Source organism: Colobus angolensis, unplaced genomic scaffold (assembly GCF_000951035.1).
Source record: "Colobus angolensis palliatus isolate OR3802 unplaced genomic scaffold, Cang.pa_1.0 Scaffold232, whole genome shotgun sequence".
NCBI lineage: Eukaryota > Metazoa > Chordata > Mammalia > Primates > Cercopithecidae > Colobus > Colobus angolensis.
The window spans coordinates 756372-780614 of NW_012115511.1; the positions used below are offsets into that span (position 1 = coordinate 756372).

Consider the following 24243-nt stretch of genomic DNA (forward strand, 5'->3'; position numbering starts at 1 on the left):
AGCTTGAATCCAAGTGAAGCAGTGACAGGGACATCAGGCTTGATAGACTTTTGTGAGGAGAAAACAGCTTCCTAGGCTTTCTGTGGGATTGATGATAACCCTAGCCTGGCCTCTATAATTTTTATGTTTTTCTAGATGCTGATTAGTTTTCCTGTGCATAATTCTCCAAAATAGCATTTGGACCTCTAGGGATATTCTTACTATTCTTTTCAACTCTAGAATTTTGGAGAAATAATGGGTTTCAATCTTTGAGTAAATCAAGAAAAGCTAGTAAGAAATGTCATTGCCTGCCCTGATGTTTAGTTCCTGTTGCTCAGACCAAGTTATTCCTGGATCGCAAAAACTGACCCAGGAGGCATCATCTCGTGGCTTTCTTGAAACGGCTCTTCTGCATTCAGTGGCACCAGTCCCTCAGTGGAAATCTATGAACAAGTTTGTGTTGAGAATAGGTTGGAAGGATTGCTTGTCCTTTCTTGTGAAGAATGAATGAATGAATTAGAGCATCCTCTGTACCTTCTAAGGTAGCAAACACATCTAAACAGGGTGTAAGATTTAACCAATGATAAGAGACGTCTAAATGGAGCTTATGGGCTGAGTTAACAAGAACAGAAAGCTAACTTGTTTTGTAGTTAAGAGCTAAAATAGGAAAGAATAGGTTACGTTGATCTCTATTTAAACAAGCCATTTTACTAATTTCTGATTGAGTATGAAAGCCTCAAGCCGTTTTGAAAAGAAATAGCTATTTGCTGGTGGTAATTTCTTACTCTTCCCACGTGTAAATTTAGAAAACTTTGGAGTTTTATTTTGCTTTCCCAAAGTAGCATCTGAGTAACAAATAAAAAGCCTCATTTTTTTTTTTTTTTTTAAGTTCAAGGTGAAAAAAGAATCAGAAGAAGAAAGTGAGAAAATCCATCCCCGGCCGGGCGCGGTGGCTCAAGCCTGTAATCCCAGCACTTTGGGAGGCTGAGACGGGCGGATCACGAGGTCAGGAGATCGAGATCATCCTGGCTAACACAGTGAAACCCCGTCTCTACTAAAAAAATACAAAAAACGAGCCGGGCGAGGTGGCGGGCGCCTGTAGTCCCAGCTAGTTGGGAGGCTGAGGCAGGAGAATGGCGTAAACCCGGGAGGCGGGGCTTGCAGTGAGCTGAGATCCGGCCACTGCACTCCAGCCTGGGCAACAGAGCAAGATTCCGTCTCAAAAAAAAAAAAAAAAAAATCCATCCCCACCACCATATTTCAACTTCTTTTATTTTCTACTGAGAGCAAATTCGTTATCTGATCTTTGATTTCATTTATTTCAGTGCCTGCAATGTGCACTTAGTGGAGCTGGCTTCTACCAAGATTATATTCTGACAGGGTGATGGGGGCCGGGCTGTGCGTGAGCATTTGCTTTGCAAGGAGAAAATGTGTTTCCCCCTCCCTTTCATTTCACTCCTAAAGCCAGTGGTGGAAGAAGAATTTGCTGTTCTCAATTGATCTCTGTCTGTCAGGGCCTCTCCTTCCTATGGCCGCACCCTCTGTGAATGAGGAAAAGGGGGAGCACAAGTGTTTGACCTGTCAGAGCCAGTTCCCTGATTATCCACGCCAAATGTTTTCCATTACAGAAGGAACTTGGCGGTACAGGAGGTTATGCAGACTGGCCATTCTGGAAGTGGCTGTCTCAGAGTGTGGCTGTGGCTGTGGGGCGGCAGGTGTGAGGGGATTCTGAGGAATCTCTCTCCAAAAGCCAATCAGGATATCGTGGTAGCAAGGTGTGTTTTAGAATTTATTTGTAATAACCCAAAGCCTACATTCTACCTTAGCCTATTATAACCGAGGCAGGGACTTGATCGAAAATGCATTCTTCCCCAACTTTCTAACCCGGGAGCACTTAGTTACTACTGCTCACTGAATGTGGCTCATCGGGATGCCTCATGGAAAAGGACTTGAGCAGAAAGCTGATTCCAGGTGCTGCTGCACAGAGAGGAGGAGTTGCCTTCCAAACACTCAATCCTGGATCCATAAAACTCATTTTACTTACCACTGCGAGACCCTTGGAAGTTAAACAGACATATGCCTGGATCGTTAGAGTGACCGATTTCCCATTTCTAAGCAGACTTTTGCAATGGTTCTTCTTCCTTACAGGCAGCTCTGCCATGTGCATGATCAGGCTTCTAGACCTGACAGATGTGGGATTGTATTCTTTCCTTCTGTTCTCTTCTGTTCTTTCCTTGCCCTTTCTTTTTTCTTTTCTTTCTCTTTGTCTTTTCTTTTCTTTCTTATTTTTATGCAACACCATGATAGTAAGAGGTAAGTTTTAAATGGTGACATTAATATTTGGGTCAAGTGGAAAATACAATTGTAGCAACCACTTTAAGCCCAGTTGCCTGTTATTTAGAATTTCTTCTCATGGAAGAAGCCATAGGCTGACCTTTATTTTACTGTTTTGGAGTGCAGTGAAGTTTCTCAGAGGTCAATTTATTTTCCCAAAGAATTGCATAGCGATGTTCTGTCTGCATTATATCATGCTGATTTTAAGATAGTGGTACTAAAATGTATTTGCCTGCATTTTTTTCCACAAGGTTCCTTTGAATTCACTTAAAATCTTATTTTCTTTCACAGACAGCCTCTGCCTGTGGAGATATTTGTCTCATGCATACCCCTTGTGTCTGGTTTTCTTTGTACCCAGGACTTCTGCCTTATCTAGTAGCCCTACGTATCCGGACCTGCCCTTCATTAGGATCTCCCCACATCGGAACCCCGCTGCCGCTTCCGAGTCTCCCTTCAGCCCTCCACATCCCTACATTAATCCGTACATGGACTATATCCGCTCCTTGCACAGCAGTCCGTCGCTCTCCATGATCTCAGCAACCCGTGGGCTGAGCCCTACAGATGGTAAGTCTAGGATAGATTCTACTTCCGGAGATCACACAGCCTCCTCCCTGCTCCTCACTCGGGATGTGTATAAAGTAGACTTGATGTTTAGTGAGTGTGTCCCATGTGCCAGGCGCTATACTCTGTGCCTTACGTGCATGATTGCGTTTCAGTGTTGTAACACCTCATTGGCAGTGGTGGTATCATATCCATTTTCAGGTCAGAATAGCAGTGTGCAGTGGGGTTTACCTGCAACGCAGTCATCCCGTGGCTAGTAAGGGACAGAGGTGGAATTCAACTCTAAATTTTTCTGATTCCCAAATCCCTGCTGGTAACTAGGGTTCTGTTCTGCTGCTTCACATATGATTAGACTGGTCCTGTAGCCATTCACACACATGCATGTGTAACATGAATGTTTTACTCACCTTCTGATGAACACCTTTCTGTTCTCTGTGTCTGCGAGACACATTTGTACAGATGTGTCTGTTAGAGCAGGGCTTCCCAAACTCTAGTGTGCCTATGAATCACCTGGGGAGCCTGATAAAAGGCGATTCTGCATCAGGTGGGGACAGGTGGGGTCTGAGATTCTGTGCTCCTCAAAAGCTGGTGATGTCAGTGCTGCTGGTGTCTGGTCCACGCTCTGAGTGGCAAGGTCTTAGAAAACAGCATGGTCCAGGGCTGTTGTCTGTGCTTTCTATCCTTGACCATGCCACATGAAAACTGCTTTCTATTCTTGACCATGCCATGTGAAAACCAGAAGAAAAGTGTACTGGGAAAGGAAATGAGCTTAGACTTTATCGTACTTTTGATGCTCATTTTAGGCTCTCAAGGATCAAATTCCTGTTGGTTCTGTTAGTCCCCCCATTACTTTTCACATGACTCTTCTTAATTGGAGCTGTGTATTCTCCTGGTGTCAACTTATAAACTGGTACTTTGATTCAGGAAAAGTATTTTCCATTTCATGCACACATAGAAATTCATTTGCCGAGTAATCACTGGAATCGGAATGAAGGTCCAGAATTGCACCACCTATTAATTACAGGTAGCATGCACTGAATTCTTTGCAGAGATCACAAGTCACCACTGCCTGTTCCACATCAGAGAAACACCAGGCATTTCATTTCACTGAGCAGGGCTTGATGTGACTTCCATACCCTATGCACGTTCTTTAGGTAGACTCCTTCCTGAGGCTGGGTGGGCATGGTGAGAAGCTGCATGAAGTGTCTCAGGAAACATCCACTCACTTGGGTTTTCAGAAATAGCTTTCCTTCAGCAACAGCCACTTTTTTTTTTTTTTTTGATTCAGTGCAGTGAATTTACTAGTTAATAATAGTAATATAAGTAGCTAAAGAATAAGTTTTGCCCTTTGGGCAGGATTGACATTTTATTTTACTTTGAGAAAGGGTCTCACTTTGTTCCCCAGGCTGGACTGCCTTGGTGCAATCTCAGCTCACTGTACCCCAGACCTCCTGGATTCAAGTCATCTTCCTGCCTCAGCCCCTTAAGTAGCTGGAACCACTGGTGCACACCACCATGCCTAGCTAATTTTTATAATTTTTGTAGAGATAGTGGTTCACCACGTTGTCCATGCTGGTCTCAAACTCCTGAGCTCAAGCGATCCACCCGCCTCTACCTCCCAATGTGCTAGGGTTACAGGCATGAGCCACTGTGCCTGGCCAAGATTCACATTTTAAAAATAAAAATCAAATATGAATTAGATTTTCTGCTTCAGATTTTATTTTGCACTTGAAGAACTGGAGAATCATCTCCTTCAGGTACTTGGCAGTTGGGTGGAAATGACTAACAAGGAGAATAGACTGAGAGAGAGAGGGAGGCTAGCGGACAATGGACTTGGAATTATGCCTGGCCTGCAGAAATTTATTCGGGCCAGTGGAAAGTCATACCATTAGTTAAACTACTGAAAGTACTCCTATCATCTGCTTGGCATAGCATTTGATGATGTGTATATATAGCACATTCTTTGGTTGATTTGCCTTCCTTTTCTTGCCTCTCAAGAATCCAGTTAATATAATCAAATAAAGTAATATGACGAATATTTCTCTTGTGGCCTAAAGTTTTTTTTCCTTAAATCTATGTCTTTACCATGTATCATGGATAAAAAGTATATGAAACAAATATAAAATACCCACAAACCTATCACTAGAGTGCTGGTATTTCTAGATAATAATTGTAAAACTTTTATTGGTTGAATGCTATGTGCTAAACGTGTTACATACATAATTTAATTTTTGCTCCTGACGACCTCATGGAGCCAGTTTAAATCCAGATCTCTGTGAGTCTGGAGGCCACCCTGAGAACTGCTACAATGTCTTGCTGCTTTTGCATGAAAATTGGCAGGTGGAAACCGGTTATTATCCTGTTAGAAAGCTGAGTCTTGGCAGTAAATTGCTCCAGATTGATAGGTATATTTTCTTTTTGATTTTGTAATGAAGAAAAGGAAAAGAGCGCTTTTAAATTATGGAATGCAAAATTGTAACTTATCATTCAGTTGTGTTACTAAATCTGTGCTGCCTTTTTTCATACTGGTAAACCCTGACTTTTCATGTGAGTGAGAGTTAACTCAGACACTCTTGTCAGAAAGCTTAGAGAAGTATTTTAAGTATGTCTGGAAAGATATCATAGTCCTCTAAGTTGTCTACTATTGTAAGAAATGCAAACATACAGCGATTTGATGTAAAACTGATTTTATTTGGGGAGGCAAATGTGGTTATGTACATATATACATTTTAATCATTCTGATTTGTTGATAATTTCTTAGACCAACATCAAAAACTTTGTAATGCATTTCGCTTTTTTCTATTCCTTTCCTTCAGTTTTATTTTCAAATAAAGGATGTTTAATGGACGTAAGAGCACAATTTGAGTTAAAGGAGGTTTACTCTAATAAGCCATGAAAGGAATTGCTGATGTGGGTTGTGTGATGGACTCTGAGATGCCTCCAGAGAAACTTCTAGTTGACCTTCTTTCACTAGTAACCGTATATTTCTTGTCTCCTCCTAGCTCCCCATGCAGGAGTCAGCCCAGCAGAATACTATCATCAGATGGCCCTGCTAACTGGCCAGCGCAGCCCCTATGCAGACATTCTTCCCTCAGCTGCCACCGCCGGCACGGGGGCCATCCACATGGAATATCTTCACGCTATGGATAGTAAGTGACAGGGCTGTTTTCTAGAGTCTTGGGAAATGACAAAGGCTACTTCATGAAACAGAGAGGAAGATACAAACATTAGGTGATAGTGTCACTTTTTGATCTGGAGGAGAAAGTGGAACTACCCACTGTCTGGTGCTCTGGTTCCCTTGGTTTTCTAGAAACTTCCACAGATTTGGACATCCTAGGACTCCCTGTTTAGCTCAAGGATACCAGTGAACTGGCAGATGCAGGCAATTGTAATTGACAGTGATATATAAATATTAACTGGTTAAAAAATCCCAGCCCAAGTGACATAGTGAGATCCCTCTGTACAAAAAATTAAAAATTAGTTGGGTATAGTGGCATGTACCTGTAGTCCCCGCTACTCAGGAGGCTGAGGCTGAAGGATCACTTGAGCCCAAGAGGTCGGTGCTGCAGTGAACCTTGGTCACACCACTGCACTCCAGCCTGGGTGACAGAGTGAGACCCTGTCTCCCCCAACCAAAAAACTTTTTCCTGCCGTGATTGTCTTGATAACAAAATAAGGGGGAATGGATTTGATATACGGATGAACTTTGCCCACTCACGACTTGGTTTCGTGGATTTTATGCTTTAAAAATTAATTTTAAAAAATACCTGTTTTGGTTTTACATTTTCGCCTTAAATGATTTAGTTTGTCCCGTATGTTTTCTTTACATTAAAAAAATTATATTCCACTAAGACCGTTTGTAGCTGCTAAATATATGAGAGGATCAGAATAGTTATCAAGTTATCAATAGTTGCCAAATATTTGGAAAAAATGAAAACTTTTTCCAAATCAGAAGGGACTACTTTTAGTGCCTAGCAGTGGAATAAGATGAGATTACTTGATGCATGTTGTATCGCTTATTTTGGGGTTCCTTAGGTGTGTAATGATTTTTGTGGGTCACTTATGTAGATACATAGACAAGTAAGCCTATAATTACCTCTCGTCAGAGCATACCAGAGCACTCATCTCTTCAGATCCTTTAAGGACACATCCGTTTGCAAGGCGTTCTGAAGCGAACCTAAAGCATCATCCAAGTCATACATCAGCAAAAGCCACTACCTTTGAATAGGACAACAGTATGACCTTGAGTAGGGCATTTGCTTAGAGTTTTGTTTGTTTTTCCTAGTAGCAGCAATTAACTTATGTTTTTCTATCTACAATCTATTTGGATTCTTCTGTGACAGAGGGTGAGCATATGTCAGCTCTAGTTATTCAGTCCTGAGTCTTGGACTAGAAAGAAGGTGATTATTTCACACAGGGGTAAAAACTCTACAGCCTTAGTCTGCTTACCACCAAGAACTACCTTTGTGTGTTTCATTGGAACACAAGATTCTGTTGGTTTCCACTGGGAAGCTCATTACCACACGGGAAGTAAAAGAAATGTGTTACATCTTCTTCAGGGGTTCTGTTGTTTGGCTTTGCAGCATAGAGAGCTTACATTTCAGATTCATCATAACCACATTTCAATTAACGATTGTTGAAAAAAAAAAGTTGTGTTATTATGCAAATCAGTTATTTAAAATCTGCAAATAAAGAATTAAAATAAGAGAGAATCCTTGGAAGGTCAGCCCGCATTACTTTCCCTATTTGATGAGAATGTGTTTAGTCAGGCAGTGGCGGTTTTTATCTAAATAAAGGATGAAGCTACCCTTTTACTTTGTAAAAACTAATTAAAGGAATTTTAATTTGCCTGAGTATATGGTAAATTGATTGTCATTAAGTAGGAATTTAGATGTCCTATCATTCATCACATAAAAACAAACCTCCTTTTTCTTTGTCAGAATTTCTTATTAGAATAGAGAAACAAAACAATTAACAGAAAGCCAGATCGGAGATATCTGTGTTAGAACAATAAGAATGCTCTGGCTTATATTTAAGAAGGAAGTGGTGTGATCAGTGAAGAACTGGGCTACTTCTCTTTTGGCTGTTTTGAAAATGCTTACCTTGTATTTTAGCAACTCCCCTCAACAGAGTATCCCAAATCACTGTCCCCAAATGCTGACTTTCTCTTCCTTTACTTGTTTATTAAGGAGTTGGGAAGAACATATTAAAGGACTGGAAAGTTCATAAGGCACTATATTCTTTTCCTCTAAAGTAATTGAAGTAGCATTTATTAATAGTTATTTAGTTAGAATATAAGAAGATTGCCCAGAAATTTCGACCATAGGATATTTTTTTCCAACAAGGAAGTGAAACATTAATCCTAAATTCCTACAGTGGATGTCCATCTGCAGTGGTAGATCGAAACCTGGGATCTATCTGGTCACTCTGATCCCTTGCTACAGATATTTAGTACTTCTCAATTAACACAACCCTCAATAAACTGGGTTCAGGTGAGCACCTGACTTTTAAATAGTGGGCATATCTAGGTTTCAGCAAGATGTCGGTCAGAGTATTTATATGTAGCTTGTTAGGATAAGCTAATCTGTTTATGGTCCCAATTCTCCCTCTCAGGGTTGGATGACTTTAGAAGATGAGAACAAATACTCCCTATAAGGAACATTCTAGAGATGAGGGTCCCTGAAGACAATTATTTATATTGGTGGAAATAGACTTAAATAAGAGCCAGTCTTGGAGGGAAAAACAGAGAGAGGAAAGGTTCCAGCCAGTCTGTGAACAAGCCAAAGGGTTTCATGGAAAGGGTAAAAAGGTCTTGAGAGGCCCCTCACCCTCTTTGGAGGATGTGAGGGAGATCTAAGGTTCCTGAGATTTGAGGGCATTAAATGGGCTTCTTCCTTTTGCATCACAATTAGTGATCTAAAACATTAGAGATTTTCTAGGGATATATCCACTCTAACAGGATGTCTAGCATCTGCTGTCACTTCTAACTTTGCCAGTGATCACTGAGTACCATTGAGAAGGGCAGTTATTGTCCAGGATTATATGGAAGTTGACAACAAATCTGGTTTGTCCTTGGAGTTACTTGGAAGTGACATGTATTTCCTCACTGAAAAACTTCCATGATGAAATTAGCCTTTCATGGTGAGTAAATGTGAAGGAGTTGTGTTTAATAAGGCAGATGCCATTATAAAAGTAAGATGCTGATTTAAATGCCTAAAAATATTCACAGACCGGGCACATTGGCTCACCCCTGTAATCCCAGCACTTTGGGAGGCTGAGACGGGCGGATCACGAGGTCAAGACATTGAGACCTCATGATCCGCCTGTCTTTCACCATGGCCAACATGGTGAAACTCCGTCTCTACTAAAAATAAAACCCTGTAGTCCCAGCTACCCGGGAGGGTAAGGCAGAAGAATCAGTTGAACTCGGGAGGCAGAGTTGCAGTGAGCTGAGATTGCGCCACTGCACTCCAGCCTGGCAACAGAGTGAGACTCAGTCTCAAAAAAAAAAAAAAAAAAAAGTACATCGTTGGGATTGCTATTTTGTACTAACATGCTCTGAATCAGGCTGGTAATGAAACTACTGTAAATGAAGGAACTCATTTTAGATGTGCCTGAAAGAAAAATTTGAGTAGGTACCATATTTATCATTCAAGTTGGTTTTTAAGTTTTATACGTGGATGGCACTAACTAAATTTCAGTTTGTGGATTTTTTTTCCATTATTTCTGTAGTATTGACAATAAAGTCTTTCATATTCATCTATCCCATTTTATTAAATTATCTCTAAGCATGTTGGATTGTTATCTTGTATCAAGAACCATCTCTATTGAATAAAATATTCCCAAAGAATTTCCTGGAGACCAAGAGCCTGGACATTTTCTTTTCTTTTAATAAAGAAAGATTACCTACTACTTCAGTTTTTCTTGGTACCGCAAAATTGCCATGTTCCTATAAACTGATACACTCATTCTATGAGGTCTTAGAAACCCTTCATTTACTTAAAACGAATCATGTTTTGTTTGCCTCCTACCTGGTAAGATTATGTTCTCATTCTTTCATTAAACTTTAGTTTGGTGACTCTGTAATGTAAATGTGACCTTTAAAAAGGCAGAATGGACCTGTGGGCCACATTCATCTCTGTGTCTTGAAACTCATATCTCGAATATCTACCAAATTTGAATGCAAATTGGCATTTAATTTTGAACTCTTTAGGAAGAAACCATTGCATTAAGTTGGTGTGCATTTAAGTTTGAGTTACTCATCTCCAGATTTGGACTCCAGATTAAGGCTCCCTCAGTGGAATCTTCTTGAAGGTTAAAAATTCTAATAAATGTATCACTCTTTATTGGATCTGACTGGAGAAGCAAGGTCCAGAGAAGAATTAAAATGCCCTATAGGATCATTGTAGCTCATTATCATGCTCGCAAGGGTTTCTTCTCCGCCTTGGAAAATCTGTAAACAAGCAACATCCCCAGCTTTTAAATGTTTCTTGGGATTTATCCTCTTAGATTATGGGGAATGTAAGGCAGAGGTCCTCAATCTCAGCGATATTTGGGCCAGATAATTCTTTATTGTGGAGAGAGTGACCTGAACATTATAGGATGTTCTGCAGCATTCCTAGACTCTACCCTCTAAATTCCAGCTGAGCCCTGAAAACCAGAATGTCTTCTGATGTTGTCAGGTGTCCCTTGGGGGGCAAAATTGAGCCCTGAAAACCAGAATGTCTTCTGATGTTGTCAGGTGTCCCTTGGGGGGCAAAATTGCTCTCAACTGAGAAGCACTGATTCAGGGTAATTATGTAGAAGTTGTTTTAGTAATGCTTTAAGTATACCATAGAGCAGGTAACTCTGGAAATCACTGGGTGCTGAGGGCATAACTGAGCTGAATTTTTTATCTTAGGATACTTTAATTCATTTTCTTTCTTTGGCTCATGACTTAAAATGATGTGTGTTGGGGTGGGAAGGGTAGTATGTTGCAACTGTGGGAACCACTGTGTTTGTCGCTTGTGGTGAATTAATGATGGGAATGTCTAAGCAGCCGTCAGATTCATAAATCACTAGAAATGAAAGGGATAACATATAAAAGTCTCTCCCTTTTGTTTAGCAATTTATCATTTTCCCTGCACATTAATAAACAGAGCTCCCCCGAGGTAAGCCCCTGGAAGATAAATATTTCTCCCTAATTTCCTCAATTGTAGCTAGTAGATCACATGGGGGAGGAGAGGTGCTTGTCACCACAAGTTGCCAGCTTCTTATCCTTCACTTCTTCCACATAGGAGAGTAGCAATAAATAATCGGTATAGAGTCCAACTGCAGCTAATTAGGTTCTTTTTTGTTTATATAACAGGCACCAGATTCCCCAGCCCCAGGCTGTCAGCCAGGCCGAGCCGAAAACGTACACTGTCCATATCACCACTGTCTGATCATAGCTTTGACCTTCAGACCATGATAAGGACGTCTCCCAACTCCTTGGTCACGATTCTCAATAATTCCCGTAGCAGCTCTTCAGCAAGTGGCTCCTATGGCCACTTATCTGCAAGTGCAATCAGGTATGTATTTTCCTGAATCCCTTATGTGTTTTTTAAATGTAATGTCAGCACTTGTTTGCACCTGTAGTGATGCATTTTCAGTACCAACTGCCTATGAGGATGATGCTGTGCCTGTACCAAGAGGCAGGTCAGATATCACAATGAATTGCAGAAAGAGTTATTGGGCCCCAGATTATTTGGTACTTGCAGACAGTAGTCAATAGCGCCTATATAGAAAGAGCAGTTATTGAGTTATGATGAAATCCACTTTGTAAAGACAGTGAGTATGGCAAATTTTTTATCCAGCTTTTTCCTGTAGTAATGTTCTCTAGAGGAAAACTGACTTCAAACCTGGTTGTATGAGACATGTACAGAACATGAACAGAAATAAAAAGACCAGTCATGGCAGAAGTCTTGTCCTACAGCTCTTAAGAGAAAGGAGTCCATTGGGAGGGAGAGAGAAACAACAGGGCTTTTCGTCTGATGGAAAATAAGTGCAGATGACATTGGAAGGCAAAGTTATCAGAGGAAATCTGGCAAAAGGCAAAGTTATCAGAGGAAATCTGGCAAAAGAATATTTCTTTGTTAAGTATTTTTACTTAAATACTTTCTGTTTTAAGTATTTTTCTGTTAAGTATTTTTAGCTTAATCTGAAAGATCCTTATTTTGACCATACACCTTTGTTAACCGTGGATAATTCCTTGCTTGACAGAAAGTGTTTTGACACTTCCTTCCGTGAAGCACCTCATGTCTGTTCTTGCATGTGAAGGTGCAAGCACAGACTTTTGTAAACATGATTAACATAAAATATTTCTTACTGCTAATGATCAACTTGGACTGATGTCAATAAGTAGGGACTAAAAGTAAGCCAGTGTATGAATTTTAGGTGAATTAGCTGATCATTTATTGTTTGAACTAAGCCAGCTCACAAATGGTTGAGACATAGAATTAGTCTCATAATTATTAGACTATTAATGTTATAATAGACATAGAATTAATTAATTTAGCAATCCTGGTTATAAACTTTAGCTCTCATTTCCCCTAAATTTTTTGCCAATAATTTTTAAGAATTCAGTTACTAGCCATCTTTTTGAATTGTAGTTTTGTTAATCGTGAATAATTCCTTGCTTGAAAAATACATACTAACGGATGTTTTCACCAGCCTTGGTTTTATTTATTTATTTTTTTTTTTGAGACGGAGTCTCGCTCTGTCGCCCAGGCTGGAGTGCAGTGGCCGGATCTCAGCTCACTGCAAGCTCCGCCTCCCGGGTTTACGCCATTCTCCTGCCTCAGCCTCCCGAGTAGCTGGGACTACAGGCGCCCGCCACCTCGCCCGGCTAGTTTTTTGTATTTTTTTAGTAGAGACGGGGTTTCACCGTGTTAGCCAGGATGGTCTCGATCTCCTGACCTCGTGATCCGCCCGTCTCGGCCTCCCAAAGTGCTGGGATTACAGGCTTGAGCCACCGCGCCCGGCTGTCAGCCTTGGTTTTAATAAGTGAGGTTTTGTTTATTTCTATGAATGGGCAGTAGCATTAGTTGTTCATTGATGGGTCTTCCATGGTAGATACACAATTAGGGAAACTTTATCAGTTCAGAAAAAAAAGTGTTTGCAGTAGCAAAATACCCACATTTAGTAAAAATAATGAATACTGTTGTCTTTCCCTAATGTTCTCCATTACAGTTTTAATTCTTGTTCAATTATCAACAATGTTCTTCAGTAGGCAAGTTAATATTTAAATGTGGTGGATCCTAATTTTAATATGATGTCATTTTCTGCTGCTTTTCTTTGTTCTTTTCATATGGTCACTAAAGTGTGGAAATGACTAAAGTGTGGAAATGTGGAGAGCTGCAAGCAACTGTGATAACAGTCAGTGCACAGGGAGGGGTCCTGGGGCCCTTTCCAGATTAACCACTGTAGTCACAAATATAGGCTTTAGAGTTGGATATGTCTATGGTCAGATTCCAGCTTTGCCACCAACCAGCTATACAAATCTAACTTACCTCTCCGCTCTTTGAAGTTTAGTCTTCATATCTGTAAACTACAGATAAGACACCCACTATATAGGAAGAAGGCACATTTTACTAAAGCTGGTGTGGATCTGCAGTGGCAGGATGAGATTCCTACCTGGGGTGAAGTTTCTGGGGGAGATGAGCTGGGATGGTTCATCCAGGAGAGGAGCCATCACAGACCTGTCTGTGCTACGCTGCTCTCCATCCCAGTCTGGCCCCGAGGAAGCATGCCAGTCTCAGAACCCTGGCCTGGCTGTTCCTGCACTCCTGGTAAATATTCATGGGTCATAGACTAACATGGACTGGAGGTCACTTGACTGCAATTGTGCAAATGGCCTGACTAAAGTCATAGCATCCAAGTAGCAGAAAGGTGGCACATGGTGATAGTCACAAAGATAACACACAAATTCACTTCATGAACGTTCATTTCTCTTGTTTCTCTTTAATTTTCCTTCCTCTTGCTCTCTGCCCAGCTCTCTTGACTTTTCGCAGCATCTAAAGGACATAGATTAGAATATGGTACAGAAATGGTCATGATGCTATCTTTCTTTATTCCTACCCCAGCCTTCTTAGTCCTTACGGTCTCCTGGTCTCCTCATCTTCACTTAGTTAAGCTAGTTAGTGTCAGTACTTAACAGACTGTCAATCTGCTGACTTGAAATCATCATTGCCCATTTTGTCTCCAAGGAGCTAGACCACACCTCTTTATATCATTAGAGATGGAAGAAGAGATTCACTTAAAGACCAGTCCAGTCCTTGGAGGCTGTAACAGTTGGGTGACCTGGGCCCGTTGTGTCCTCATTTTCTTTCTTGCCTTTGAGACTTTCGATTGCATCTTTTCTCTCTCAGTGCAATCTCTCCCTCTTTAGTACACATTTGCTGTATTTTAGGACTATATGTCTATTCTCACACAGAGCAGGTAATGCAGATAACCCAAGATGAGATCGATTTCCCATATAATGATGATAATAATTGTCATAATTGGCACCACTTGCCAGTTCTTTAGCTGGAGGAGTGCTAGTGCCTTGCTTACTCCTGCTCTAAGTTTCGTTTTCTGAGATCTAAAAACTGACTTCAGGAATAATCAGTTAGTGGTAGCACCGAAAGATCTGGGAAAGGAAAGAAGCAAGGAGACATCTAGAAAAGGTAACTAACTTTCTTAACAGCAAAAGGTACAGGAGAGAAAGTGGACTTCAGGTGCGTTTAGCCTCTGCGACATACTGACTAACAGGGCAGGTGCAAGGCTCAGGCTCACTGTTCTCACGTCACAGCTATTTGGCAAAGCAAGTGGTGTTACTCCTTTTTGTTTTGTTTTGTCTTTGTTTTTTTGAGACAGAGTTTCACTCTTTTGCCCAGGCTGGAGTGAAGTGGCACCATCTTGGCTCACTGTAACTTCTGCCTACCAGGGTCAAGCGAGTCTCCTGCCTCAGTCTCCCACGTAGCTCAGATTATAGCGGCCCACCAATGTGCCCAGCTAATTTTTGTATTTTTAGTAGAGACAGGGTTTCACCATGTTGGCCAGCCTGGTCTCGAACTCCTGAACTCAGGCGATCCACCCGCCTCGGCCTCCCAAAGTGTCAGGATTACAGGCGTGAGCCACCACACCTGGCCTTATTCTTGTTTTACACATAAGCCCAGTGGATCTTTGCAAGATGAAGTTAGCAAAGTTCCGTGCCTAGTGGGCATCAGCACTAGCACTCCAGTTTCCTGCTTGGTAATTTACTCTAAACACACTTGACTCTCACACTTACATGTTTTCTAATACCTAACTTGCTGTTGGTGTTGGCAGTGCATCAGTAATGATGTTTACATTTCTAAACATGTCATTAAATGTTTAAAGATACTCAGTTTCTAAGAAATGCCGTAGCTGTCTCCTTCACATCTGTGCCCTAGTGCAAATGCAGTTAAAGATGCCTGTAATGGCATTTACCACGATTTGACATTTCCATATTTTCTTTCTCCTTTAGTAGTTTGCTATCCATTTCTCTCCAATAGAACACAAGCACCAAAAAGCCAACCACTGTGCACCTCTTGTTCCCACTCCTGTGACACCTGCGTTCTCTCATATTGACGCCATTCAGTAAACGGTTCTTGAGTAAATAAATTAAGGAACTCTCTCATGAGTAACTAGAATTCTCATCATCCCCTTATTAAAGTAAGTTTTCTACATGGTAGTTGAATAATTCTGGTTTTCTGAAAGTTGCAATCTGTATGTTATATTATTACATGGTCATAGATTGATAGATATAGAGACAGAGGGGTGAATAGAAAATAAAGGATTAAAAAAGCAAATGTCTATTTTAAGTTTATATATTTACTTAATAATCCAGACTACTATAAAAATACCATATAAAACCAGTATTTATTCACAAAAGCCCATTGGCATATTATAACAGTACTTGATTATGTCAGATTTAAAAAAATGCATTGTCTAGACGTACCTGACAAGTCTTTTAAAATCTCATAATTATTAAAATAGCTTTCAAAAATAACTCTATGCATGTTGGAAAGTATGTTATAAAATATTGCATGTTTCAAGAAGTTGTGGCTTCTCCATCACCTGGAAAACTCCCCATCTAAAACTAGATAATTTATATTTATCAAATACAGCCAGTAACCCCCACTCTACATAGTTAAGGCTAAGGTTGTAAATAGCCAGTGAATCACAGTGGGTTAAAATAGTTTACCTTTGCTAAAACCTTCTCCCTAGAGAATTGAGCCACCCTTGGAAGAGAAGGTGTTTAAAATGACACCCTTCTTCTGTAGTCTTCCAGCAAATGTAAATGGGATGAAGAAATGAGTACTCCACTCATTTCTAATCCACTGGGTATCACTTTCTCGCTTTCTATTTAATGGCTACAATGAAAGTGGTTTTATATTCTTAGTGGTTTTAAGCCTGGTGTGACCAGGAAAGAGATCTCAGTGAAAATGACATTCCCATGTTGCACATCACCTCTCTGAGTGCCAAGATCTCCAGCTTCACAAAACAGTGCAGTGTTTTTCTGCTACCAGCACTGATGAGCTCAGTCTGATGACGAGAGGGCAAGTTGTGCTTTCTGTTTCGTGGATCATCAGACCTCTCTGACACTAGGACTCTGGAGTAAGGGTGCATCTGGCAGGTCCACTGATGCTGCCTGAGACAGGCTGGAAGTCAGCTCGGCCTCCATAGCTCCTTGGCTCTGTGCTTAGTAAACACCTTGCTTATGTCAGAGAAATAACACACAAATGAATTGAGAAGCACACTGAAGAACAGATAAATACAGTGCCAAATTGCCGACGTCTTTAAAATTATCATTCCATCTTCTAAAAATTTGGAGATGACATTCCCTTCCCCCATTTTCGGTAAAGTAATTAATACCACCTTAAAAAGATAGCTCTCATTTACTTCCTTAAAAGTAATTAATAGGCCGGGCGCGGTGGCTCAAGCCTGTAATCCCAGCACTTTGGGAGGCCGAGACGGGCGGATCACGAGGTCAGGAGATCGAGACCATCCTGGCTAACACGGTGAAACCCCGTCTCTACTAAAAAAATACAAAAAACTAGCCGGGCGAGGTGGCGGGCGTCTGTAGTCCCAGCTACTCGGGAGGCTGAGGCAGGAGAATGGCGGGAACCTGGGAGGCGGAGCTTGCACTGAGCTGAGATACGGCCACTGCACTCCAGCCCGGGCAACAGAGCGAGACTCCGTCTCAAAAAAAAAAAAAAAGTAATTAATATTACCTGATGTGGTAGTTAGTTTTACATAGTATTTCATTTAATCAGTTATTAATTCCACAAATATTTAGCTGAGCTTAACTCTCTGCTAGTCGCTGTACTGGGGGCATGGGTGCTACAAAATGCCTGAGAGAGACACGACCCCCACCTTCATGGAAGTTACGGAAGGGAAAAGCCTCTAAGCATATGAATAAACGAATAAATGAGCAAAGGAACTTGTAAGGTAACAAATGAATGAACAAAGGAACAAAGGAGTTTGTAAGGGTTCTGGTCAGTGCTGTAAAGGAAATGACCCAGATGTTAAGAAACAGTAGCACCAAGGGCCTAATTCAGGGGATTGGCCAGTGACTTATAGGATGATGACAACACACCCTGGAAAGCTTTCTACAACTTTCTAAGAAGAAGGCCAAGTAGGTGAAGGCCCTGAGGTGGGAGGAGTGAGGCGCTGGGGGAACCGTCAGCAGATGACAGTAAAACACGGGGCAGGTTAGCCAAGGCACAAAGTTGACAACACAGGCAGGGGCCAGGTTATACCACAGCATCTTGGACCACAGATCTAAGGACAATAGGAAGGGCCTAAGGTCTAGGGCCTTAGATCTGGAAGACCAGAAATCTAAGGGCCTTCCCTGGAGACCCCTCACAAGGCTGTTTAATTTTACAGGTGAGGAAACTGATGTTCATAGAGGTTAGCAGGCTGAATCAAAGGTACTCAATTACTCACATGACAGAACCACGAATTCAACCTGGTGGGTCTAACTCTGAGTGTTCACCAGACACACTTCTTTCTCTCTTAGAAATCCTCAAATGAGAGACATGGTGAAATGCTATTTATAATAGAAATAATAATATCTGATGATATTTTGAAGAAATGGACTATGCGTATATTAACATATGATTTTTCTAACCATGTCTAACATACTTGATGAGCCAGATCTCATGTGAGAATTTGTTACTGCTATTCACGTTCATTGAGATCATGTCTATTTGGCTGCTTAATGGCAAGTGGCTTTTCAGCTTTTTAGATCACTTTCATAATGTAAAGCCTAATGTGTTTTTCTCCAAAGCATTATTCAGAAAGCATATGCCTAAATGTAAACGTTGAGATACTTAAGAGCATGTGGGTCTTTATCTGTGTACTCTTTACTTCTGAGGCTGGGCTGGATTTCCAATAAACTTGCCCTGGAAACTTCTATAGATGGAAGTGGAAGCTTTATTTTTTTTTCCCTCTCAAATAGAAGCACATGCATGCATGTGTGTCCCTATACATGTACAAGTAATGATAGCTGTTGGCCCATTCTCTGCAAAACTGGAAAAAAAAAAAAAGGTTCTTTGAATGGCAACTATTGTGCAGCGAATTCCATGACTGTAACCAAAGTGAGGATGACCTCTTAGTGCAACAGTCACAAAGTAGCCAGGAAGTTTGGCTTGGCTTTGAATGTGTCTCTCTCCCCTCTATTTTCTTGAAGTCAGTTTCTCACATTCTGGTACCATGTTATCTCAGTGGTTCTTGTTGCCTGACTTTACTTCCTATCTTGATTTCATGAGCAAACGAGTTAGGAGAGGTGGGGTACTCATTGGATTCTTCTTCAGCCTGTAGAAAACTAGGTTTGTTGCAGCATGAAGTTTCTTAATTCCAGGGCCTTGACCTAAAGGAATACATCCTGATACTATCACATGAGTTTCTTTTAAGGATGTTGAAAAAATTCAACTTACGGAACTTACAGAAGGGAAAAACCTCTAAGCATGAATGAAATTTAACAACCAAGGCAATTGGAAGAAGTGTTTTGTAGGTGGCGGGTAGACAGTTGATTTTACATTTACAAGACATTTCCCAAGAATCCAGAGGTGCCACATATTCGTTACTCTTCACGTTGGACTGAGAGCTGGTACCTTTTTGATGGAGTGTGATTACCACTCACGCCAGGGCTTGCCTATGGCTTAGTTCTCTAATGCATCACCTACCTGCCCAGCTCTGTGCACACCATGCTGGGTCATTGAGAGATTTCAGAGATGATCCTAGAAACCGAAGAGCCTTCCCTTCTACTCAGCTTCTCACATCCTTCTGTGCCCTTTCCCCACATACATCATGTGCTGGTGCAGAAACCCCGGCACTGCGATTATATGGGAGTGAGATATTCCATGGCAACTCTAGGAAAAAGCTGTTATTTTAGGGAAGGGTTAAGAATGTCCTGTGGATTGAAATCATCAAACAATAAAATAGTAGCTTTTACCTTTGAGTGTGTGGTGGATGGATGATATGGCCTCTTGACATTTTTCTTACTTTCCTCAATTGTTTTCTTTATTTTTATGTAGAAACGAATCTCTCGAATATTGTAATCAGCTCTTACTTACTATTCCAATTTAAAGGGCTACAGCAAGCCATATTATGCTGCTTTATTTATAGTACCATTGTTAAGGAATCCAGTATATCCCCAGCACTCTGACCCCCCCCCCCCCCCCCATATATAGAATTCCTGAAGCATTTAAAAAACACAGGCTTTTCTCATACACTATTCTAATTGGATTTATCCATTTGATTTGAACACTAATGACTTTGAAGTGCCTATATGTATGGTAGGGTAAATAAATGTTTAATGGTTGATTTTCTGCAGCATGAACTTTTAGTGTTTCCATTTTATATATCATTTTGGAAATAAATATACATTATATTAGCAGAATGGATTAAAAGGGTTTCTGTACAAATGTTGACTTACATCACTTTCCCTGGTGTGAAAAAAGTAAATATTTATTGTGAAAGCCAAGCATGATTATGCATTTCCAGGTTTAATATATTAATTATAAATTATGTGTAACTTTCTGGTTACAAGTAATTATTTTTTCTTTGGAAATATAAATGGTATTTGTATAAAGTACTCAGTTAAAACTTGCTGAATTAATGAATGATATGCAGTGGGTAGACTTTAGGACATTTATTTTGGTTGCTTAACAGTTTTCCTTTTACCTGCACTCTGTTTTGTCCTGTTGGGTATAATTTTTGAGATACCCAGAAAGAAGACTTCCGTGTAAGTGAGGTGTTACTGTGCTGTTTACAGTAATGCTAAGAAACAAGGACCAGTTTGCAAAATTTGATCACGCTTTTTAAGAGTATTGACAACACTTTGTATATCTGGTTTCTGATGTATATTTACATCAGAACTTTCTTAAAGATTCAGACTTTGAGAATTTTATTTTGAAGTCTTCGTGACTTCAGATTTTATTTTGAAGTCTTCGTGAAAAAGAAAAAATGGTTCTTTTTCAACGGTTCAATGGTTCTTTAACAACGGTTTGTTAATCACCTTTAACTGAGCTCGGAGCTGAATATGAAGATGAAACTGACTGAGAATTTATCCTTATTTAGACCCTGCATCCAGTGGAATGCCCTTTCAAACTAACAACCCAGTGACCATACATCAGCTCTGATTAGTAAGCTGTATAACATCCACATTTTTCTCCTTGTCTGCTCTTTTGTAAAATAAAGGGCAAATTAATTTTTAAATTAACTTATTCTGGGTTTTTAATTGTTGCCCTAGAAGAGTGTTTCTCAAAGTGTATTGTGAGGAACACTGGTCTCTGGAAGCTCCTCCACATCCTGCTGCCAGCAGTATCTGGGGTGGACGTTAGGAATGCACAGAGAAGCGGGCCTGGGCTGTATTCCTAAGAGTTTGTTGATCTTTCTACTTCTTTTTCTTTCTCTCCATTACACTCACTCACCTCAGGAGGCCTCTGACTGTGTTAGCACGTTGCTTGGGAAGATCTGGGCCATCTAACACTTTCTTTCTACTGATCTTATTGACTAAATATAAATTAACAGTTACAAGTCACATTTTTATAAATGTTTGTTGTTATTGTCTTAAATTACCCCATCTTTCATGTAGTTATTTAGAAACAAAAGCTATAAAAGTAATTTTTAAAAATAATAACAGATTAATTGTTGAATGCAGAGAATTCAGAATCAGAACATAAAATTAATCTCCTCTGGTGACTCCTTGGAAAGAGTGGGGTGAACAGAAACGTGGAGGCCATGAGGATGGGAAGCACAGGTACCAAGGTTTAGACTGTAGATTATGTCCTGCTTTAGAGAAGGTATAAGAGATTATTAACAATTTCAACTATAGACTGGACGCGGTGGCTAACACCTATAATTCCAGCACTTTGAGAGGCCAAGGCGGGTGGATCTCTTGAGGTCAGGAATTCGAGACCAGCCTGGCCAACATGGTGAAACCCCGTCTCTGCTAAAAATACAAAAATTAGCCAGGCATGGTGGTGCATGCCTATAATCCCAGCTACTCAGGAGGCTAAGGCAGGAGAATTGCTTGAACCTGGGAGGCGGAGCTTGCAGTGAGCTGAGATCACGCCACTGCATTTCAGCCTGGGTTACAGAACGAGTCTCCATCTCAAAAAAAAAAAAATTTTTTCAACAATAGTAATACTTTCTATTTGTGGGAAATTGTGGAATGAATATATTAACTATTTAGGAAGGTTCATATTCAGGGTCCCTAAAAGTAGAATTTACCTTTTGTTTTTAATTCTGATCTCTTTAATCAGCAAAGTCCATCCTGTGCCATTGAAGTGCTACAGAAGGAAATGGATGTAGACTCTAGCTTCGTTTATGTAATGCTGCTTTACAGACATGTTGTCAAATTGTAGTTTTCAGAGGAAAACATAGTTTTCTTTGAGGTGATTCTTCTGAGTGTGATAGGCAGGATAACGGCCCCAAAGATGTCCACATCCTAATCCCCAGGCCCTGTGAATAGACTCCCTTCCACGCCAGAAGGACTTTCACAGGTGTGATTATGCTAAGGATCTTGAGATGAGAAGATGATCCTCGATTGTGTGGGTGGCTGTGATGTAATCACAGGGGCCCTTGTGTGAGGGAGGCAGGAGAGGCAGGTTAGGGTCAGAGGAGGAGGAGGAGAAGGAGGCCTGAGTGATGTCAACCCCTGAGCTGAGGAATGTGGGCAGCCTCCAGGAAACAGAATAGACAGGGAGCCTAGACAGTCTGGAAGAACGCAACCCCACCGGCCTATTGCAGACTTCTGACTTCCAGAGCTGTAAGATAATAAACAATGTCTGTTGTTTTAAGCCACACAGTTTGGACTGTTCGTTGCAGCAGCAACAGGGAACTAATAGACACTGAAGAAGAGATTCAGTCACTCGTTGACTCAGTACTGCGCGTCTGCTCTGCCAGCCACACTGCCCGGCCCAGCTGGACCTTACCTCCTGGATGGAGAGACAGAAGGAGTTTTAGAGAGTACTGCATGCTGCCATGAGAATAGAACTGGCAAGCAGTAGAAAATGATGGGGCAAGGAGGTGCAGAGGGGGCTCGTTTTGATGGGGCATGAGTCTAAAAAGGCCCCTCTGAGGAGCTGGAACCTGAATGTTAAAAAGGAAGTGGCCATTCTGAGCTCTGGAAGCCAAGGGTTCCAGGCAGGGGACACTGTGAGTGCTGAACATGCTGAGGGGCTCGTGCTGTGACAGGAGGCAAAAGGATGCAGGACTCCCCTCCTCCACAGCCCTCCCCACTTTGATTTAAAGGAGGAGGCTGTGGTGGCTCAGGTTTTCTTATCCCTGCAGTGGGAAAACCTCAGGAGAATCTTTTCATACCTTGATCTTGCCCGAGAGGGTTGAGGGTGTGCATGGGAGGCATCCTTTCTCATGGGCATTTTGTCTGCGACTCTCGACATCCGTGTGCTGTGCCCAGTCATCGCCTGTCTTCAGCCCCAGCACTCTGATGGCAGTGTTCTGAGAGCAGAGGAGCCTTGACTTCCAAATCTGTTAAGTGATACTGTGTCAGAGCTGAGAACTTTCTACTTTTGTCATCAAATTCTGAATTGGCTTTGTCTTCTGGAGTGGAGCAACCCTCCTGCGCACAGTCCCTGGCAAGAGCGACAGCAGAAGGCCAAGGGCCAACCCTTCTGGGTCCAGACAAGCTGTCCCATACCCTGCCTTGGCCCAGGTCTGTACATGAGGAGGAGGAGAGTGTTTCTGTTGCTGGCTTCTTATGAATAAGCCATGAAGGCTCATGATCACCGTCCACCGTGTGTTCTCTCATAGCCCTTGCAGTCTAATCGTTGATGTGGATTTTAGAGAACATTTATTCCCATCACCTGGTTTTATCAGCAAAAAGGTGGGGGCCCTGAATGGGGACATGGCCAAAGTATGTCGAGAGCTTTCAGAACCCCTACCTCTGCTCCCCGAGGACAAGGAGGATCGTGGACCTAGGAAACTGTGGTGGGAATGCTGAGCCTTGTCTTTTGTAAGGACACCTCCTACATCTTTTTGTTTTTTTGTTTTTATTTATTGTTATTATTATTATTTTTGAGACAGAGTCTCACTCTGTCACCCAGGCTGGAGTGCAGTGGTGCGATCTTGGCTCACCGCAACCTCCACCTCCCCAGTCCGAGCGATTTTCCTACCTCAGACTCCTGTGCAACTGGGATTACAGGTGTGTGCCATCACGCCCGGCTAATTTTTGTATTTTTAGTAGAAACGAGGTTTTGCCATGTTGGTCAGGCTTGTCTCGAACTCCTGACCTCAGGTGAGCCACCTGCCTCAGCCTCCCAAAGTGCTGGGATTACAGGTGTGAGCCACCGTGCCCAGCCTCCTACATCATTTGAAAAGTGCACTTCCCTTATCTATCTGTGAATGCTTATGAGTTGCTTATGTATAAAATCAAGGGCGTATTTTGCTTTGTGAAAAGTTTTTTGAATGGTCTGTATTTTTTAATTAAGTACTGACTTTTTAAACCCCCAAATATCATGTCTCCCAGAATTAGAAGTGTAAATGATCTTCAGGGATCCTCTCCCAACTCTGCCAGATAGTCTAGGCTCCTAGAACCCTGGAAAGGTGTTTGGAGATACATACAAAGTCTGTGTGCCATGGGAATTATATGTGAAGTGGGTTATTTTAGTTTTTGTTTATTTAATGAATAGAGTAACGTAGTTACACTTAGTAATACTCATTCACCCAAAGGAAGGGGGACTGTTAAATCATTGTGTTTTTTGATGAATGGCTTGTACACTGAAAAATAAATTGGACAAACTGGCATAGAGCTCAGTGAACATGAAATCAGCTATTAGAAGAAAGCTTGTGAACAAATTCTGAGGCAGATATGCATCT

General features: G+C 41.3%; 1 protein-coding gene across 2 annotated transcripts in view; it reads left to right on the forward strand.

Moving 5' to 3' along the window:
* Positions 1-24243, forward strand: part of GLI3 (GLI family zinc finger 3) — a 306231-nt gene that overhangs the window by 218071 nt on the left and 63917 nt on the right. For both annotated transcript variants that reach the window (XM_011944494.1, XM_011944495.1), the window contains 3 exons: positions 2672-2877; positions 5877-6023; positions 11222-11423. In XM_011944494.1, the coding sequence (XP_011799884.1) occupies positions 2672-2877; positions 5877-6023; positions 11222-11423 (555 nt within the window). The remainder of the gene's footprint in view (positions 1-2671; positions 2878-5876; positions 6024-11221; positions 11424-24243) is intronic.